This window comes from Lissotriton helveticus, chromosome 9 (assembly GCF_964261635.1).
Source record: "Lissotriton helveticus chromosome 9, aLisHel1.1, whole genome shotgun sequence".
Lineage (NCBI taxonomy): Eukaryota > Metazoa > Chordata > Amphibia > Caudata > Salamandridae > Lissotriton > Lissotriton helveticus.
Genome location: NC_136070.1, coordinates 1,144,993,747 through 1,145,012,357, shown reverse-complemented (window position 1 = coordinate 1,145,012,357; position 18,611 = coordinate 1,144,993,747). Strand labels below are relative to the sequence as shown.

At 43.6% G+C, this 18,611-nt stretch overlaps 1 protein-coding gene across 1 annotated transcript in view; it reads right to left on the bottom strand.

Annotated features, from left to right (window-relative positions):
• ERC2 (ELKS/RAB6-interacting/CAST family member 2) overlaps positions 1-18,611 on the bottom strand; it is a 2,322,684-nt gene that overhangs the window by 1,060,817 nt on the left and 1,243,256 nt on the right. The window contains exon 12 of the mRNA XM_078661584.1: positions 6,721-6,732. Coding sequence (XP_078517710.1) covers positions 6,721-6,732 — 12 coding nt within the window. The remainder of the gene's footprint in view (positions 1-6,720; positions 6,733-18,611) is intronic.

The window sequence follows — 18,611 nt, the reverse complement described above, 5'->3', positions numbered from 1 at the left end:
TTTATTTGTCCCCTTCCCATCCTGCTGCGGGAATGAGAGAACTGGATTTGGGGCCTAGAGTGAGCCCTGCATGTTTTTGTGCAGGGGGATCATGCTGCGTGCACTGCTCAGTCTGCTGCTTTTTAAGAGTTTATGATTGGTAAGCATATGGACAAAGTTACTGCAAAAGTAAAATGACTATACTAGGTGTACAATTAATGAGTGATACTATTTCTAATATGTGTTATGTTAGTTTGTGTGTCACTGTGTGTATACATGTGTGAGTGTGTGTCTGAGTGTCAGTATAGGTGTGTGAGTGTGTTATGGTGGCTGTATGGGTTTGCGAGTAGCTGTGTGGGTGAGTGAGTGGCTGTGTGAGTGGCTGTATTGATGAATGAGTGGGTGTGTCAGTGGCTGTATGAGTGAGTGAGTGGCTGTGTGAGTGGCAGTATGGCTGGGTGTGTCATGACTGTCTGGGTGAGTGAGTGGGTGTCTGAAGGGCTGTATAAGTGAGTGATTGGGTGTGTAAGTGGCTGTATGGGTGAGTGAATGGCTATTTAAGTGGATGTTTGCTTACGTGAGTTAGTGTGTTAGTGGCTGTATTGGAGAGTGTTTCTCTGTGTGAGTGGCCGTATGGGTAAGTGCATAGTACGTCTATGTGTATATGGGTATATAAGTTGTGTGGGTGTTTTTCAAGTGGTTGTATGGGTGAGTGAGTGGCTGTGTTGAGAGCCTATACAGGTAAGTAAGTGTGTGTGAGGGGCTGTATAAGTGTCTGGGTGGTTGTGTGCATAGCAGTATTGGTGAGTGTGTGGTTGTGTGAGTGGCTATGTGGATAAGTGACTGGTTGTATGAGTAGGTGTATAGGTGAGTGAGTGGTTGTGTGACCATCTGTTTGAGGGAGAGGGTGTATGAGTGGCTCTATGAATGAGTGAGTAGTTGTGTGAGTATTGGTATGGGCCTGTGAATGGGTATGTGAGTGGTTATGTGGATGTGTGACTGGTTTATGAAAGGTTGTATAGGGGTGTCAGTTGGTGTGTGTGTAGTTCTGTGATGATGTCATCAGTGATGTCATTGACCTTGTCATGAGTGATGTAATGTGTGAAGTCATAAGCAGTGCATTGTGGAGGTATACATTATAGTTAGCTCAGGTAACTATAACTGCTCAATTTCAATGGTTTTGTATGAGCGAAATCTAAGCCTAACTATAATGGCCCTGTATGCTTTGTTTTCTTTCAGTGAATTTGTACAGTTTATAATGTTTAATTGTCTGTGTTAGTGCCTATATCAATGACTGCGCCACAACAGAATTGCACCTACTACTTTATTAAAAAACAGCAAACAGTTTTGTTCAGAATCTGTACCCAAGTGGAGGAGTTTCTACTGGTTAATTAGTTTGTGCTAACTTCTTGGCCACTGTTAGAGCACACTTCTCTGAAAAATTCAAGCAGGTCTTCCAGGCATTCTCAGCACAACTGAGTGTCAGAAACCAAGTAGGTGCACCTAGATTTCTCAGCATACATTTCACTTCTCCATGACAGCTATACAAATTCTCGTTGGTGCCACATTACCATGTCATCAAATTAATCAGGTTGTATTCCAAGTTTTCGTCCTTGTCATGAACTTTGTCAATTAATTCCTTTGCAGAGAGATTTTGAAGATTAACTCTTGTCTTCAATATGTGGTTAACAGCATATGAATGTCCAGACAAGTCACTCTCAAACAAAAGATGGAAAATGTAAGGAATACACTGCCAAAATATTGGGTCCTCAGAATATAATCTTGTTGATCAATATTCAGCTGCTGGCATCTGTACATGGCGGTCATCATAGCGGACATCTTCTCCTGTGGGATATGGTTGTTGGAAAACAGCGACCTTCTAAACTTTTCTCCTACAAACTCATAGGAGCTCCTTCTACTTGCTTCATTTGAAAGAGATCAATAGCATTACCGAGGACCTCTTTAGAAAGCAGTGGATGAATGCTGTGGTGTTCGTAAATCTCTTCAAATCTGGATCGATCCACTTTTTCATTCTGTCCACTTGATGGAAATGTGTCATCTTCTAAATATGTAACATCTCGAACAACATCAACATTTTTATAATAAATTTTATTTTGTAACAGATATAACGTTGCTTTTTATACTTTATACTTTACTAACATTCACTAACTCTTGCCATTTTTTAAATTCTTGGTAGGAACACCATTTACTAGAATAATGATTGTTTCATGAACATCTCTGTGTGTACACCAACAGTTTCAAAATTATGTTTTAAAATCTAAAGGTAAGTTAACAACTCTTCCTTTAAGGCCTTTCTGAAGGTCGGTTGGTTGCAACTTCCCTGGCTTAGGCTCCATACGAACTATAGCCTGAAACGGTGTACACATTGTATGAGAATAAATTCATAAACATTTAAATCTCATAGTTCTTCTGGAATAGATACAAATTATAACTTATGTGCTGCTCTAGCTGGCATTTTGACACTTATCTCTGTACTCCTGTTCATTTTTTGAGAATACAACTACATTGCCAGTTTGGCTTCTGTAGTGAGTGCACTGACAGTAAATATAAACACTGGTTTCTAGCCTCTATAGGTCTAAGAGACAACGACACCTGCTGGAACTGCGAAATAGAGAGAGGAGACCTAGAACACCTCATTTTCAGCTGCACAAAAGTCAGAAATTTCTGGAAACGGGTGTTCGACTTCACAAACAAAACGCTGGGCTGCAGCCTTAGGTAAACATTCGCCACAATCATAACAGCACATATATCACCAGACATCTCCACTCAAGAGGACAGAAATCTCCTTGACTTCCTACTCACTTCAGCGACAAAGATAGTACTCATGAACTGGAAAGACACCGCCAAGGCCATTTTCAAAGAGTGGCTGAACTGGATGATCTTCATTAGAGGGCCAGACTACACCACTCTCAGAAACACTGCTGGAAGACACCCCTACAGAGAGATGTGGGCTAAACTAGATAATTTCATAGACTCCTTCAAACCACCATAGACCCAACCTCAAATATGGTCGTATTTTTCTGTCACAAACAACCACCACCACCTATTGTTGTATGTTTTATATTCTAACTAGAAACCAGACAACGGCTACAATAAGTGTTACATGTTTCTCGTGGGCCAGTTCGTCGGGGCAAACATAGCTGAACAGCGAAACCCATCAGAAAGGCCCGACGTGATGATCATCCAAAGAACATCAAGTTTGTTACTATATGTAATATGTAAATACCAATAAAAAGATTTTTTTAAAAAGAAACTGCGTTAAACTTCTTAATCTCTTTTGTAAAGTTATAAACACTAATACTTCTGTCTTGTCCCTCTACACCTCCAGATACCAACTCCTCATTTTCCCTAGACTTCAGTTCAGGACCGAAGAAATGAAACTGAACTTCTTCACAAATGTTTTCTACCTCTGCTACTGTAACATGCAAAAGAGCTCTATTCATTTCTTCTAAACACAGGGCAGGTGTTTTCACAAGGGGTGGGCGGACATCTCCGTTCTGCCCACGGAATGTGTGGAGATTGGCCCTTCCACCCTTGCGCAAAGAAGGGGGAAATTTGCTGCAAATCTCTGCACATTCGGGGGCGGAACGGACGTTGGCCACACCCCCGCCTCCCGCCCGCCTCTCGCCAGCCTCATTAAATTATATCCAAAAGCCTAAAATTAAACTTAAATTAAACTTACCTTACTGCGGCCACATCCTTGCCCATCGCGGCTTCATCTGCAAACTGCGCATGCGCGGGAGCCTGCGCATGCACAGTCCTGGCGAGGAATTTTAGGCTTTTACATATAATTTAATAAGGCGGGCGGCGGGCGGGCGAGCAGGCGTCGCGTAACATAATTTCACGGAGAGGCAAGGAGATTGGCTCAATCTCCATGCCTCTCCGCGATAGTCCCTGAGACTTCCGCCCACCCCTAGTTTTTACATAGTAAAGCCTCCTAACAAAATTTCACATTTTAGAGTGGTGAATAGCTAACATTCTGATAGCAGTGATGAAAGCAGCTTTGGCACACTTTTTTTGATAGACATGCCAGTGAATGTCCCTTTAATTGTGTATACTAACACTTGAAAAATCTCTATTTTCTGTTTCAGATTGATGCATAGAAAAATACGTAGTACACTTTTCAATATATCAGTTGATTCCTGCCTAATGCTGCAAATACATCTACAATTCCATTTGTATATAGGGACCTGTCTATACCTCCCTGTATCTCTGTATCTGTATCTCTTTCAGCTATCACATCTTCAACATTCCTAGGAAACATCTCCTCTTTTGAAATGGGAGTACCATATTTTACCTAAGAACATTGACCAGTTGTTTCAACTGCATGCACTAATGTGTTCCCTTGAAAGTAGCTTTCTTCCTTAAAGAAAGGCTCAGTACTGGAAATATGCTTCCATAACCCACTGAACATTTTACAAAAGTTACTTTTATTCACTAGTCTTTTCTTTTGGCTTCTTCTCCTCATAGACAACAGTGTTTTATCCATTCTCATTCTGCTGAGAATCAAAACAAATAGCTTCCTCTTCATGGCAAATGCCTTATCAGCTACAGCCGCTACACGTTCCTTTTCATTCACTGATTCTTTTCTCCATTTATACAGTTTCATAGTTTGTATCAGATTATACGGTACATTTTGACTCTAATTCCCTTACACTGACACTGTCTTCTAGTTAAAGTATCTCCTTTCTTATATGATTTAGTAGTCTTGTCTCTTACTTTTTTCCTTTCTTAGCTGGTTTGAGACTTCCCAATTTATTAAATTGGATTTGCTTACTCTGGTGTTTTCTACATACTATTTTAAGAAATGCTTAGTTTACTTACCATCAGCTCTTTTCTCTTTTACCAGGTTGCCTTCTTGAAAATGCAACCATATCCACAATAGTGTATCTTAGCCTTAAATGTATCCAGAGCCAATCACAGACCTGCTTACTTTACCTATTAAATCACTATCTAGTTTTAGCTACCAAATTATTTACACCACTTAATCAATGATGTCCTTTTCTTAAACCAAGTCCACTCCTGCCTTTCATTCTACCAACTGTCACATTCAGCTGCAGTCTTCTCCTGTGTACTACTGCTCCTTGCCTTCAAAATGGTTAGAGTGTGGATTGTGAGTCATAGCTTTGTGTTTTGGGTCAGAGAGTGTGCTAGAAAGAGTGGCATTGACAGGGGCTTGGGTTTGTCTAATGTGGGCATTATGTGGTGCATAAGTGTCTGAGTGGGTCTGTGAGTGGGCGTGTGAGTGTCTGTGTAGGTCTGTGAACGGGTGCATGAGAATATGCGCAGGTCTGTGAGTATGTGCATGGGTGTCTAAAGGGGCCTGTGACTGGATGTGTGAGTCTCTGAGTTGGTCTGTGAGTACATACATTAATGTGTGAGTAAATGTGTTAATGAATATCTTTTTGCCAATGGGCTATGTTAGCACTCTACAAGTCGTATAGTCATTCATTCATTTAATTTGTTCTGCTAGGTTCGCGACTATGCATCAACGCTACACAGGGGCCACGGTGAGCATCGCAATGGGTCAGTGATTCCAACCATGTGAGAAAAAAACAGTTGGTGGCATTTTAATACACATAAGAGGTCCCTGAGACACCCTTACAATAGGCCCATAGGGTCAGGGTACCTCTACCCTTACTCCTTCTATACTTTCTAAGCTATATTTCCATCCCCCAGGACCATGTCCGCTTTATAAAATGATGGCTCCAACTTTCTACACAGGTTGCGGACAGCCAATCCCAGTACTGCTCCTGGCATGTGATTTTGTGAAGTTCCACGTAGATGTTGTGAAGGATCCACATCCCTAGATACACACATTTGGAATTATTTTAATAACTCCAGAACTACTGAACAGATTTATACAAAACAAAACAGTCTTTCTGGACCAAGAGCTAGCTTTCAGCCAAATTTGGTGTTTAAATACATCCAATGGTTTGGGCTGTAGTAGTGTTCAAAATCCCTATAGGAATTAACATGGGAAACAAACTTTTTTTGTCCCCCCATTTCCTCTGCCCCCAATTGACACATCACCCTTAAATATTTCATGCACAACTTGAATTACCAGCACACTTTTGTGAACATTTGTCAAACTGCACCAAAGATATAGGCCAGCAAATAACGCTTTTCCTATGGAAAGTAGGTCCTAATTATAACTACCTACAGACACACACAGACACACACAGACACACCCCCCCCCCCCCCACACACACACACACAGTCACTTTGCCATAATGTTTTGGAAGGACAATATTATAAACTTGATATTCTGGTGGGATAGCTACTGGGCACAAGCTTCATGTAGAATGCTTACCAAAACATATTGTCACAAGAGTGCTGACCAAGTACTTGAGATCAGTAGGAGTAAAATGGCTGTTAATCACAACCACAACAACCTACATCATAATAGCCAACAGTAATTAAGGTCACTAATAGAAATGTGTATTTATATTTATAGAAATAGGATCACTTTGCATATTAAAACAAACTTGTGTTGCCTGTCAGCCACGGACAGTAAATGCAAAGATAAAAAAGATAAACAATTTAGTAGTATAATTTAAACCTACGGATGTTTCTGTGCATTCATGTGAAGTATAGGCTGCTGAAACATTATAATTGCTAGGAGCCAACAACAAGTTCTGCTAATAGTACATTTGAAAGACACATAAACAAATCAAGTTAGGAGGAGCATATGTAGAATGAAGTAAATAGAGTACTGACCTGGATGTCATACTTTGTTGAAGCAAGGGTTAAATCATCAATGTGGAGAAAGAAATGAGAGGAGGAAAAGAGCAAAGGAGGAGAAGTTAGATTGAAGAAGAAAGCACCTACACTAGAGTTTGGCTACTGGTTCTAATACGACTAAATACATTTCTCTGTCTTTCAATCTACCCTGCTTGCATGCACCTACATTATTCAAAGCAGCTCTAAACTGTTGTATGTTATAGGTATACAGGTTACATGCATTATTGCTCATTATATTGGGGGACTAGAGTAAATGCTGTGACATCTGAGTGTGAGGAAGAACTGTAAAAGTAAGGATGTAAATGTGTGGTAATTTACTGTGGCATACTTCATGGCGTATGTCTCAATCAAGAACAGAGTCATCAAATCATAAGGTGATCTCCACTGACAGTTCTTCGAACCTAAGACTTTGGTACAATGAAGAGCACCTGACACAAAACCATGGACTTCTGTGTTGTAGTATTTTGTTTCTTAATGTTCTGGCATACACTTTAACAGACCAGCTTCACCATGTAAAAGTGCTATCAGAGTATTTTGAGACAGGCAAATCAACGTTCATCAAATAGCGACAGAACCACAGCATTATTTTCCATGCCAAACAAAAACTAAAATATGTTTTAATGTCTCCTAATCAATCATGCACATTTTTTATATTTCTATTGCACTTTTAAGAAGAAAGTGGATATTTTTGTATTGGGTTGTTCTGTAGTATTCCATGTGTTTATCCCTCATAACCCTCTTTCCGTTTAGCTAATCACACAAGTTGACATCAAGATATAGCATGGTACTTTTAAAGAGTTCCCTTAGGTAAAGAGTAAGCTCTTTAATAACACACTCGTAGAGAAGGAAGGCTCATTTAGTATTGGACACAAAATGGGCCGTTTGAAAGGACAAACTGTACACATTTTAAATAAAAGAAAATACAGGCAAGATTTAACAATTTAGGCACCCAAAACTAATTAGTCACTAAATAGAGCATGTGAACCAACTGTGGTCAAAAGGCCAATTAACATGGGACCTGTCAGTTAGTGCTGCTGTGTCAAGGAATATTAATTACTTTCAGAATTGTCGAGAGCCCAGCCTGTTTAGCCTTGAGTAGTAAAGGAGGAGGATAATAGTAAGGGGCCGACTCACAGGCGTGGATTTCAATAGTCTTAAATCTAAATCTATGGATTCACTCATGGGTTGGTTTAGATTTCTGACTTTTCGGAGATTTAAAAATGCAGGCCGGTTAAAGATTTCTACTAGTACTCAAACTGGATAAAATATAATAAAGTGAATTTACCACATGGTGGAAGACCTACATGAGGAAATCATGAAATATGAATTTTATACAAGTAGTTTATTTTAATTTTTTCTGTTCTTCTGCATTCAAATGAAACGTAGAGGGTTATCTACTCGTTCCTACATGAAAAGGCCCTTACTCTTGCCTCTCACAGGGGGAGCTTTATGTGTGTTTAGCTGATCATGAATTATTTGCAATTTTTCTGTGAATTCCCACAAACATATGAGTTTGTCGGTTACCCAGTTTCTCCTCCTACATTTACAACAGTGGCAACCTGCACTTTATTTACAATTCCACAAGGTGTTTTTGTGAATAAAGATGTAGTAACTTAGGGCCTGATTACGATGGCGGGGAGACTGCCACCGACAGGCTGTCGGTAGCGGTCTTCCCGCCATCGTAACCAAGTTTACTGTCCCCCACTTTTGGATGGTGGACGGCTGTGTGGCAGTCGGAAAGGGATCCGACGGGCTCAAGGAGCCCGTTGGTCCATCGGATGTGGTGTAATGCCTACAATGGTGGCGGTGCCTACCAAACACAACCTTTCTGCCAGCCCTTTCATGGCGGTGAATCCGCCATGAGAAGCCTGGTGGAAAGGCACACTGAGGATCCCTAGTGGGCCCCCTTGCACCCTAGCCCCCAGACACAGGACCTGGTGGGCACCTATGGTGCCCCCTACCTACCCCTGCACCATGTGGCAAGCACCGCATGGTGCCTGTCACGTAGTGCACGGATATGTGCAGTGTCCCTTTTCTGCATTGGGGCAGGTGTTGCATCCAGGAGCACCCGCCGCAATGCAAAATATAGGCATTGCGACCGCCGTGGTGGCAGTCGCGTCAAAATGCCTACTGCGGAACTGCAACAGCCCCAATCCCCGATACGTCCGCCCACCATCGTAATAAGGCCTTGTTGGAAAACGAGGCAGTATCTGTGAGGCCTGCACAAATAACATGACACATTTGTCCTTCACTGGGAACCAAACACCCTAGGGCAGCGCCTGACTCTCAGAGGGTAGCGTTGCAGAGCAGTCTGAGGCTTACTCAAGGGAAGTGGTGTGGGCTAGTAATCGCCATTTGCAGGTGCGCATAAATAACACTCAATAATTGATTGTCCAGTCTGTACTTTGCTTTATAAAAGTAAGAGTACATTTATTAAACACACACATCACTCAATACTATACACCAATTTACAAATATACATAAGCTGTTGGAATTACTTTGTAACATTGCATAACATCTCCACCCCTCCCGCAGAGGGGTGGGGTCTAGTACCACCACTCCCATGTATGCACATCATCTTGCCCCCAATGCGGTGAATTGGTCTTAACCTGGCGCGAGGGCCCTCCGCACTGGCACCACCCCAGTGGCGACCCCCCCCAGTACCTCAACAAGCATTAAACAGGTTACACCTGCCTTGGTGACACATGACCCTGACTGAGCATCTCCTACTGACCATACAGTATTCACCTCTTCATCTTAAGGGCTAACAGTCTGGGGTCTTCACCTAAGCGCAGCAGCAAGAATACATGTTTATGCACACTTTAGAATGACAGTACTCAGCACATTTGGATATCATTAGAATGCATTGCAATTACAGCCCCTAAAGGCATCACAGATAAAATCACCGGTTTAAGTATCTACAGTCAGACACCCTAGCAGGCATGTCTAGCCACTTAAATCCATTTTCCTTATGACATCACCTTGCACCAGCACTTCCATTTAACCAGGTGAAATTCAGTCCCTCTTCAAGAAATAACCATTAATAATCGCAGTTCAGTGAAATTACACCACTTCACCTCCAGGGGACGCCTTTCTAGACAACCTCCCTCGCACAGCTTCACTCCTTGATGAGATTGTCAAAACACCTTCAGCTGAAGAACCAAAAGCTCCAGCCCAGAAGGTGTTAACGGCCAGTTGAGCCCTGGAGGGGTTGATTCCTTGGACTCCCCAAGACACTTGGGGTGGGACTTTTTCTCGCGCTGGGGGGAGAATGCGCTACTCCTGCAGCTCCCCCAGCACCCTTAAACCTGTATAGTGGTGACCCCGTTCTTCTGGGGCCACCACAAGCCAAGAAAACGCTGCATTGCCCTTGCAGGCCGGTCCGGGACTGCAAGGCATTATGGGCCCGGCTGCATAATAGATGAGCGGCTCTCCCGCTGCTCCGGGGAGAGCCGCGTTGGCCCTTTGCCGCTTCCTGGGCCCTCGGTGGGGGGTCCGGTCCCACCCGGACCCCCAGGTAAGTCCTTCGGCTCGGGGAGCCCACCCCCGGCCGATCTGCCGGTTTTCTAGGGCCCGGTCCCACCCGGGCCCCTGACTCCTCCTTTGAGTCTTCTTGGGGTCCCGGTCCCACCCGGGACCCCCGCGGCCTTCCATGCTGGAGGGCAGCCCAGGGAGCCCACCCCTGGCTGCCCCCGCCGGCTCCCCGCTCGGCCCGCACCCTTGTGTGCGACCGCGGGAGCCGGCCCTTCAGTTCTCGTCTGCCCGCACCGGCGGGCAGACACGGAGACCAGCGCGGCTCCCACTGGCCTCGGGGGAGTGCAGCGGCACTCCCCCCCTCCTTCCTGGTGACATCGGGGCCCCCAGACTCGTTCGGGGGGGGCGCGACGGCGCTCCCCCTCACTCAGGCACCGCGGGGCCCGGGGATGGGGTCCCGGGCCCTTCCTCCTATCTTCTTTGCGGGGAGGCGCGACGGCGCCTCCCGCCCCCGCCTCCTCACACGGGGCCCGGAGTTGGGCTCCCGGGCCCCTCAACACCCGCACCGCTTCAGGGGGAGCGCGACGGCACTCCCCAGCGCAGGGTTCGGCGGGGCGCCAGAGTGGGCTCCTGGCACCCCGCGGGGGCATATTCACGGGGTGCGCGACGGCGCACCCCGGCTTTACTTCTTTTGAGGGGCAGCCCCCGGGACCAGACCCACCCGGGGGCATCTCTGGGACCGGCGGCGGAGCCCCACGTGCTTCGTCGTCGGTTGTCTTAGGGGTCAAAGGTCGCTCACCTTCCGGGGGCCATATCTCAGCCCCTGGGGGTCCGATCTGCCCCATTTTCGCGTCTTCTCGCTCCTGGTGGTGTCCCCCAGCCACTGGGAGCACTCTCTTTCGTCCCCCGGGTCTCCAAGAGGGTGCATTCTGCAGGGAGCGGTTTTCACGGGCTCCCGGCGCCTCTCTTCTCCCTGCGCAGAGGCCCTCTCTTCTGCGCCACGATCCTGGGCTCTTCTTCTGGCGCTGTTAGGGGCCTGGGGGGCAGTCAGGGGTTTCCTCCTTCCAACTGCCCATTGCACCAGGCTCCAGCACCTTTCGCCTCCGCAGACCCCACCCCAGAGAGAGCTTCTCTTCCTGTGCAAGTACTTTTTAAAAGTTGAGTAGGGGGCTGGCAGGAAGTCTCTGTGTGTCCTATCACACAGCGACACATCGCTTCCCTGCCCCCTCCCTCCTTCTTGTCCAGCCTCTGGGTAGTTCAAAATGGAGTTGTCCAGTGTCTCTGGCCACATGGCCCCTGAAACCCAACTCCTTCCCCCTTGACTGCCTTCTCTCCTGGGTGCAAACTGGTGCCTGGCACCCAGCGACAGCAGTTGATGGATTGGCTTTAGCTCCACCTATCTTTTCTCCTTGGAGGGAAGATCTTGCTCTGGGAAGAAAGGTCATTAATCTAACCTGCCATGGCCAGACCCCAGCCAGGGACTCAGAGAAATATGACATTTCTGGACGACCCAAAAGCAGTACAAATATGACTTTGGACTTTGCAGAATACTCATTTTCACATCTGCTACACTGGACATTTGTGCGTGTCTGGAATCTGTCGGCTTTGTGGAAGTCATTTTAGCCATGGGCCCCACATCCCCATAGGGAAATAATGAAGTAAAAACACAGTAAAACACACTGACTTTCCCTGGCATGTTCCTTCCCAGGATATAAAGCCTATTCCATGTCACCACCCAATTCTGCATAAGCTGGTCACGCCATTCCCTCTGTAGCTGCTCCTGGACTGCGCACGCTAGGAATCTCCCCTGGGAAGCCCCTACACGTGTGCACACGCATGTACACCTGTGTCTGCATGTAACCAGCACGGTGTCCCATACTCCAGCTGCTGCGCAGCGGCCTGGTCAAGCCAGGCGGACACCAGTAAAATCTCCATGCAGTCTGCTTCATGATTTCATGATGAGTTCACTGTGGGTGAGTCCCAGATTATGAGGCTCCCCCACAGTAAAAGCTCAACAATTAGGTGCTCAAAAAGCGAAAAATCCGGGCGGCCCATAGTGTCAGAACCACCTTCTAACAGGCCTCTAGTGTCATTGTTGCACTTTTGCATGTTTGGATATCTGAATTGCACTTCGGTATAAAATACAAGTTGTGCATTGAGGCCAGAGTGAGCAGCTAATTTCTAGAATCAAGAATAATAAACTGAAATAAGGGGTATCATATTGCATGTTTATGTGGGGATGTTTATTTATTCAGACTTGAAACTGTTTGCCAATTGACATTTACGGTCATGGCAAATTAAACTTCATGATCTTCCACCTTTCCCTCATAAAGTTATAATTTTGTGTGTCAACAATGAAACAAACTAACTCAGTCTATCGATATTCATCTAGGACTTCTGATCCCTTATATTTTCACACTATTGGTGAATACCTGTTTCGATTGGCGTAGAAAAATGTTTGAAAAGTCCTACATGTAAAGGCTTTCCTTTCTTCTGAAGCCCACTTCCATACCTCGTGTGACATAAGTGTTGCACACTGTTCCTTTTTTGCCCATCTCAACCCACTTTTAACCCTCCCCTCAGCTTTCTGCCAAAGAGCTCAAGGCGAGGTATGCATCTGGGACCGAACATCAAGAGCTTTTTACAAACAAAACCCACTGACATCACACACGGCATTGTGGGTGCTAGACATAATTTACCAGCTGGGGTACTGAGGGTGAAGCATCACGGAATTCATTATCAATGGATAATTTACTTGAGGTACATGTTGGAGATCAGTTTGGGTGTGGCCTGGGGTTTACTGGACAAACGCTATGTGTGTGGAACAAGATGCTATAATAAAAGTAGGACCTGGAGGAGCAGCCTCTTTTAGGATTCCACTGCATATTATCTTACTTTCTTGCAGTTTTATATACCAAAAACGTGGCACAAGGTTACTAGAACTCTTTATATAAGCAGTAGATTACATTATGCACGGTCAGATTTATTTATTTATAGGCACAGGAAGAATACGTGATTTGCCTAGAATCACAGGATGACGAGCCAACGAGACAACGCCAGGACTTGAACCTAGTTTCCGGTGTCAAAATCAGCAGCTCTGAGTATAAGGTTACATCTCCTACCCATAGTATTATGTACAAAGGTTTTTGTAGGTTTGATTATTTTTGGAGTATTTTTTTAATTATCAGTGTGCCAAAGGAGTATAACAATATTCCGTTTGCACTCAAGTTTAAGTGGTATGCTACGGTTGTGAATACATATCATTCACCTACTGTTACAGGCTGGTTGATGTTGCTACTGTGCAACAAATATAAGACACAACTTTACAATCAATGCACAGCACCGTGTGTTAAGAGCTTACTAGGCCAGTTTGCGTTGTACAACAACAGTGCTTTCAGGCCAGTGCAGAAAAGACCAGTTCACTCCCATTTACCCCCTCAATGTAATGGAGATTTCAGAGTTCTAAATCCATCAACAAAAGAAGATTGTGTAAATTTGAACTGGTTAAATTATAACACCCTATTTTTTCTTGGAGTTTGCAGAAATGGGGAATGGGATGTTATTTAAAAAATAAATGGGGAATGGGATGCTATTTAAAACATATCAATAATAATATTCATAATTATATTAATAATAATAATATAATACTAGTGTAATAATACATTATTGAAAATATTATACTACTAATATAATATAATAATATAATATATAAGATAATACTATATTAATAATAATACTACTACTACTACTAATAATAATAATAATATGAATACTATTAGTTGTAATACTATTAATAATAGTAGTAGTAGTAAGAGTACTATTAGTATTGCTGTTGATCTTGTTACTGTTGCTAATGTTATTACTACTATTATAATGATGACTCCTACGATCAGTATTATTAATATATAATTATTAATATTATTAGTAGTACTTTTGTTGTTTTTACTTTTATACATGTGTATAGGCACTTTAGCGTACTATAAATAGAAGCACCGTATTATTTATTGGTCTTTGTAAGTAACCAAGTGGCTTTACCTAAACTCAAAATAGACATTCCTAAAATAACACGTGGCAGCTAGCATTTTCAGGAGAAGAAAAGTCATTTAGAAAGTTCCATATCAAATGCAAATACTAAAGCGTTTCTTTCAATGGCCCTTTATTTCGGAGAGACCCTTCAGCACAAGCAAAAGCCTTGGATAATTTCTCTGCGCATGAGTCAAGAATTTGTGGCAAATTTGCAGACAGTTTAATTGAGCCTCAAGGGATTAGCACATAACTTTACAAGCCGCATTTTCAACACTATGCACTATTTTTTTCACACGTCTTCCCATTTTAGATTGATATATTTTATACTTGCAGCAGTTAATAGCTCATATTTGACGCTAAGGAGGTAGGTGAAACCATTGATTTATGAAAGAGTCTCCCATATGCTCTCATGGAGTACTTCCAAAAAACTTAATAATGCAGGTCTGAGAGGGGATGCATTGGAAATACCATGATGACTATGTTAACAGGGATCAATAACCATATGTGAAATTAAAGTTCATAGCGTACAAAGCAGCACTTTTATTGCAAATTCGTTCAAATTTGGAAATTCCTGCAACCCTATTTTAGTGGTTGCAGTGTTCAATAGCATCCATCTTGAAAGCAGTGATGACACCCCTGCAGCAAACGGTTGAAACCCTCATCTGTCTGCAAAATAATGTGTAAACAAGCCCAAACAGAGACACCAATGTTTGTAAAAGCAGAACCACCACGAGCTTCAGCTCATTGAATGCCCCTGCGGGGCTCTGGATTAAGGATTCTCCAGTAACGGACCTAAGGGTGGGTGGTGACTACAGAATTACAGAAAATGACAAGAATAGGCAGGAAAAACTCCAGCAAAGAAGACAACCCATGAATTCTTTGTCTTGAAGATCCATTCACAAAAATAACACACCCAAATTAAATAAATTGGAATGCTATAGGCTATAGATAACTGAGGGACCTTGAGCCATAGGACACGGGTTAGATGAGAGATGAACCAATAAGAGCCAATGTGCCACTCAGGCCCATTAACACTGCTGGAGGTGGACAATGTTCTAGGGACAGATAATGAAAGATCTGCCCATTCTATGCAGAGACGAAAGGTAGCAAGAAGAGACAAGGCCCATTATCACAAGAGCGGCAACATTGGAGGGGAAAAGAGGAATGACTTGGTATGTTAGCAGCAAAAATTGAGGAAGCAGAGGTCCAGATCCAAGGTAGCAGGCTCTGCACTTACCTATGTGATGGTATGTGGCTGCAGCAGTCTCAGAAGCACATGTTTGTTGGAAACTGCACATAAGCCACATATCTGTCCACACCATCTTCCTTTACATTGTCGAAAGGATTACTCAATTGGCTGTGGAGATATTTCCATCTCTGTGCTAGCCTGTTTTTGTTTAGCTGGTATAGCTGGAGGTATTGAGTAGGATCTAGGAGTATGGAAAATCTATTTCAGGAGAAGTAGATTTCCAAGGGGTGGGAGTAATAGTTTGTTACGTTACCACCCCCAACTCAAAGGTTAAACAAAAAACACCATAAAAGGGAAAGACACTGTCACTTTCCTGGCCTTCAGAAACCATCCCAAACAGCTAACATGTATGGATCACAAATGGTAAACCATAAGCTTCAACAAAAGACATGGTCCATGAAAAAAGTAGGATGCACTGAACCCCAAGTGGTTGCAGATGCATTAGTAGGCACTTGAAACGGGAAATAATTACATTCTAAAAGGATCCGGTGTGACTGAATTATGGCCGCCAGGAAAGCAAGTTGAATCAAGCAGACCATAGGGAAAACACCAGTGTGGACACAGGTTCATCATGAATAAAAACTAAGTCGGAGAAAATCCATTAATTCAATGACATAGTATATACTTATTAAATGTGCAAAAATACCTTTGAATGAAAAGAAACTTGTAATGCCGACCAACTACTTCACTTTTCCCCTTATCAATGGCCTCATTAAGTACATCATGTATGACTGCATGCAGAATTGGTGTTGGGCTCTTTAGCAGACTTTCTGGGAACACATTTTATATGGGAATACTTTTATGGCTACACCCTACATCCCTTGGCTGCCTCTCAAGGACTTTATCAATTAAGGCATAAGCACAGAAGTTCATACTGTTTCCTAAAGTTTTGTGCAGATTCGTCATGGGAAACCAGAACTATAATTTGTTAAACATGTTATGATAATTGTATAATGATCCGGAGATTAACCCTTATTTTAAGAGAGGCTGTAGCTGACTCTAATATATATATGTACACACCCTGTTTACTTAGACACGTTTTAATCATAAACAAATTCAAAAACTTTTTCCACACTTAATATTACATTTTCAGCTTTGCTTTCAATGTCTGAGTGTCCTTCTGACCTCACTGTGTTCAGTTTCAGAAGCAAAGATTTAATGAAGAACAGTGATTATGCCTTTTTAATTTGTAGAGATCTTCTTTTGTGCACCAATTCTATTTAGGGAGCAGGGATGTGCTGTGCCTTTTGAAGTCAACGCCAACAGGATGAGATATTGAACACTGTGATATAAAACAAATGTCCTGGGCAGAAGATGTCAGCCTACCACTATCAATGAAGCAAAGCAGACGGTACATAGAAGGGGAGTGCCTGAAAGGGGTGGGGGGATTTTCCAAGGACATGCAAGAGAGGCAACCCATGAGTTGGGAGGTTACAATATGGGTTCGAGGTTGAGGTGTGTGTCATGCCACTGGGTAAAGTAGGGGTGGGGGGCTCAGGACAAACATGTGGCTGGAGCTGAAATCATTAAGTCACCATGTACCATCTGAAATAAACACCAAAGTTTGTTAAATTCACATCCCGCATGCAGAAAGCGTGCATGACACTTTATTAAACATGGAACAGTAACAAAGATGATGTTCACCTTTGAAATGCATGGGAGTACAACCCAACAAAGGGCACAAGTCACACAAGGACTACAGGTACAAACCATAGTTTGCAAAGTTTTCTGAATGTGGGTCTTCATCAGGATGGAACTGGCCATTCTATCAGTGGCGTAACAAAGTCCCCCGCAGCCCCTGTGGTGCAGGGGGGAGAGCTCCGGGGGGGGGGGGGGGGCGTCAGCACAGTACCCTGACCTGAACTCTCCTGAATGAGTCAAGGGGGAGGTCCCTTCATGTACTTTGCAGGGGGGCTCACGCAAGTTTTGTTTCGCCACTGCATTCTATGGCATGTTCTCAGCAGCCTGGAGGCTTGGTGGCTGATTTTAGAGCTGACGGGGTGCAAGAACTCAGTCTAGAAAGACCCTTTCCCCCTTCTAGTTGCGACTTCCCACAGTGTGGGACTTGTTGCAATCATTATGCAAGGGTAGATTTACGTTTCCAGCAAAACCGTGGTTTTGTCTTAAAATATTGGGACTTTCACATCACCAACATCCATACAGTTTCAAAGTTGTGATGAAAAGATGGCCCCTCACACAGAAAATGTCAGGGTGCACCGTACCTGCCAACTTGAAGAGCAAACTCACCTTGTGAGGAGGGAGCGGGCCTTGAAGGGGGCGGGACCTCATACCTACCAGGCACTTTTGAAGCCCACTTTGGCCCCAAGCCCCTCTCTCCCCCAAAAAAGGCTTGCTAAGGCTGGTGCCGACCTCTTGGGGTTCTCGAGCGCCTTAATTGGTGGCAGCAGTTCAAAGCCTTGGAAAGCCATCTGAAAATCCACTGTCTAAAGTGGGCTTCAGCTCGTTTTCCCTGCCACCGTGTGATATCGGCACCCCACAGGAAGACCATGTGATGGACGCCGATATCATGTCACACGGTGGCACTGTGTGTGTTGGCAGGTTTGGTGCACAGACGTGAGGAAAGCGGGAAGCTCGGGGTTAATTCATTGGATCGGATGCATGCAAGACTTCTCTAGCATGATAACTTCGCACACCACTAATGACGAGGTGTTAAAAATTTCGCTTCATTGACACCTGTGACATTTTTAGAAAGAGAGTGAAACACTCAGATTGAGATGTTTCAGTATTTAACCACCACTTCGGATGAAACTGTAGTTTCTGTGGGTGCCATGAGTTTCCATCACCTTTAAACGGAATTCTTGGTATGCAGAGTATTGCACTGATTTTCCAGTTAATATTCTAATATTACGCATATATTTTAAAGATTTTGATTGAATTAGAATTCCGTGAAGAATGCTGTTTGAAACAGCAATATAGTTTTCAGTCAAAGGACGTGACTTTACTGAGCTTGTCAACATTCTGGGCTTGTTTTTAGACATCTTCTCCCAGTTAGTATGTTTAACTGAGTTAAAATATCATAAACATGCATTTTTATAACAAATAAAGACACTCCCGAAGGAATTAGCCATGCACACAGTAATTTAAAATCTGTTTTCAT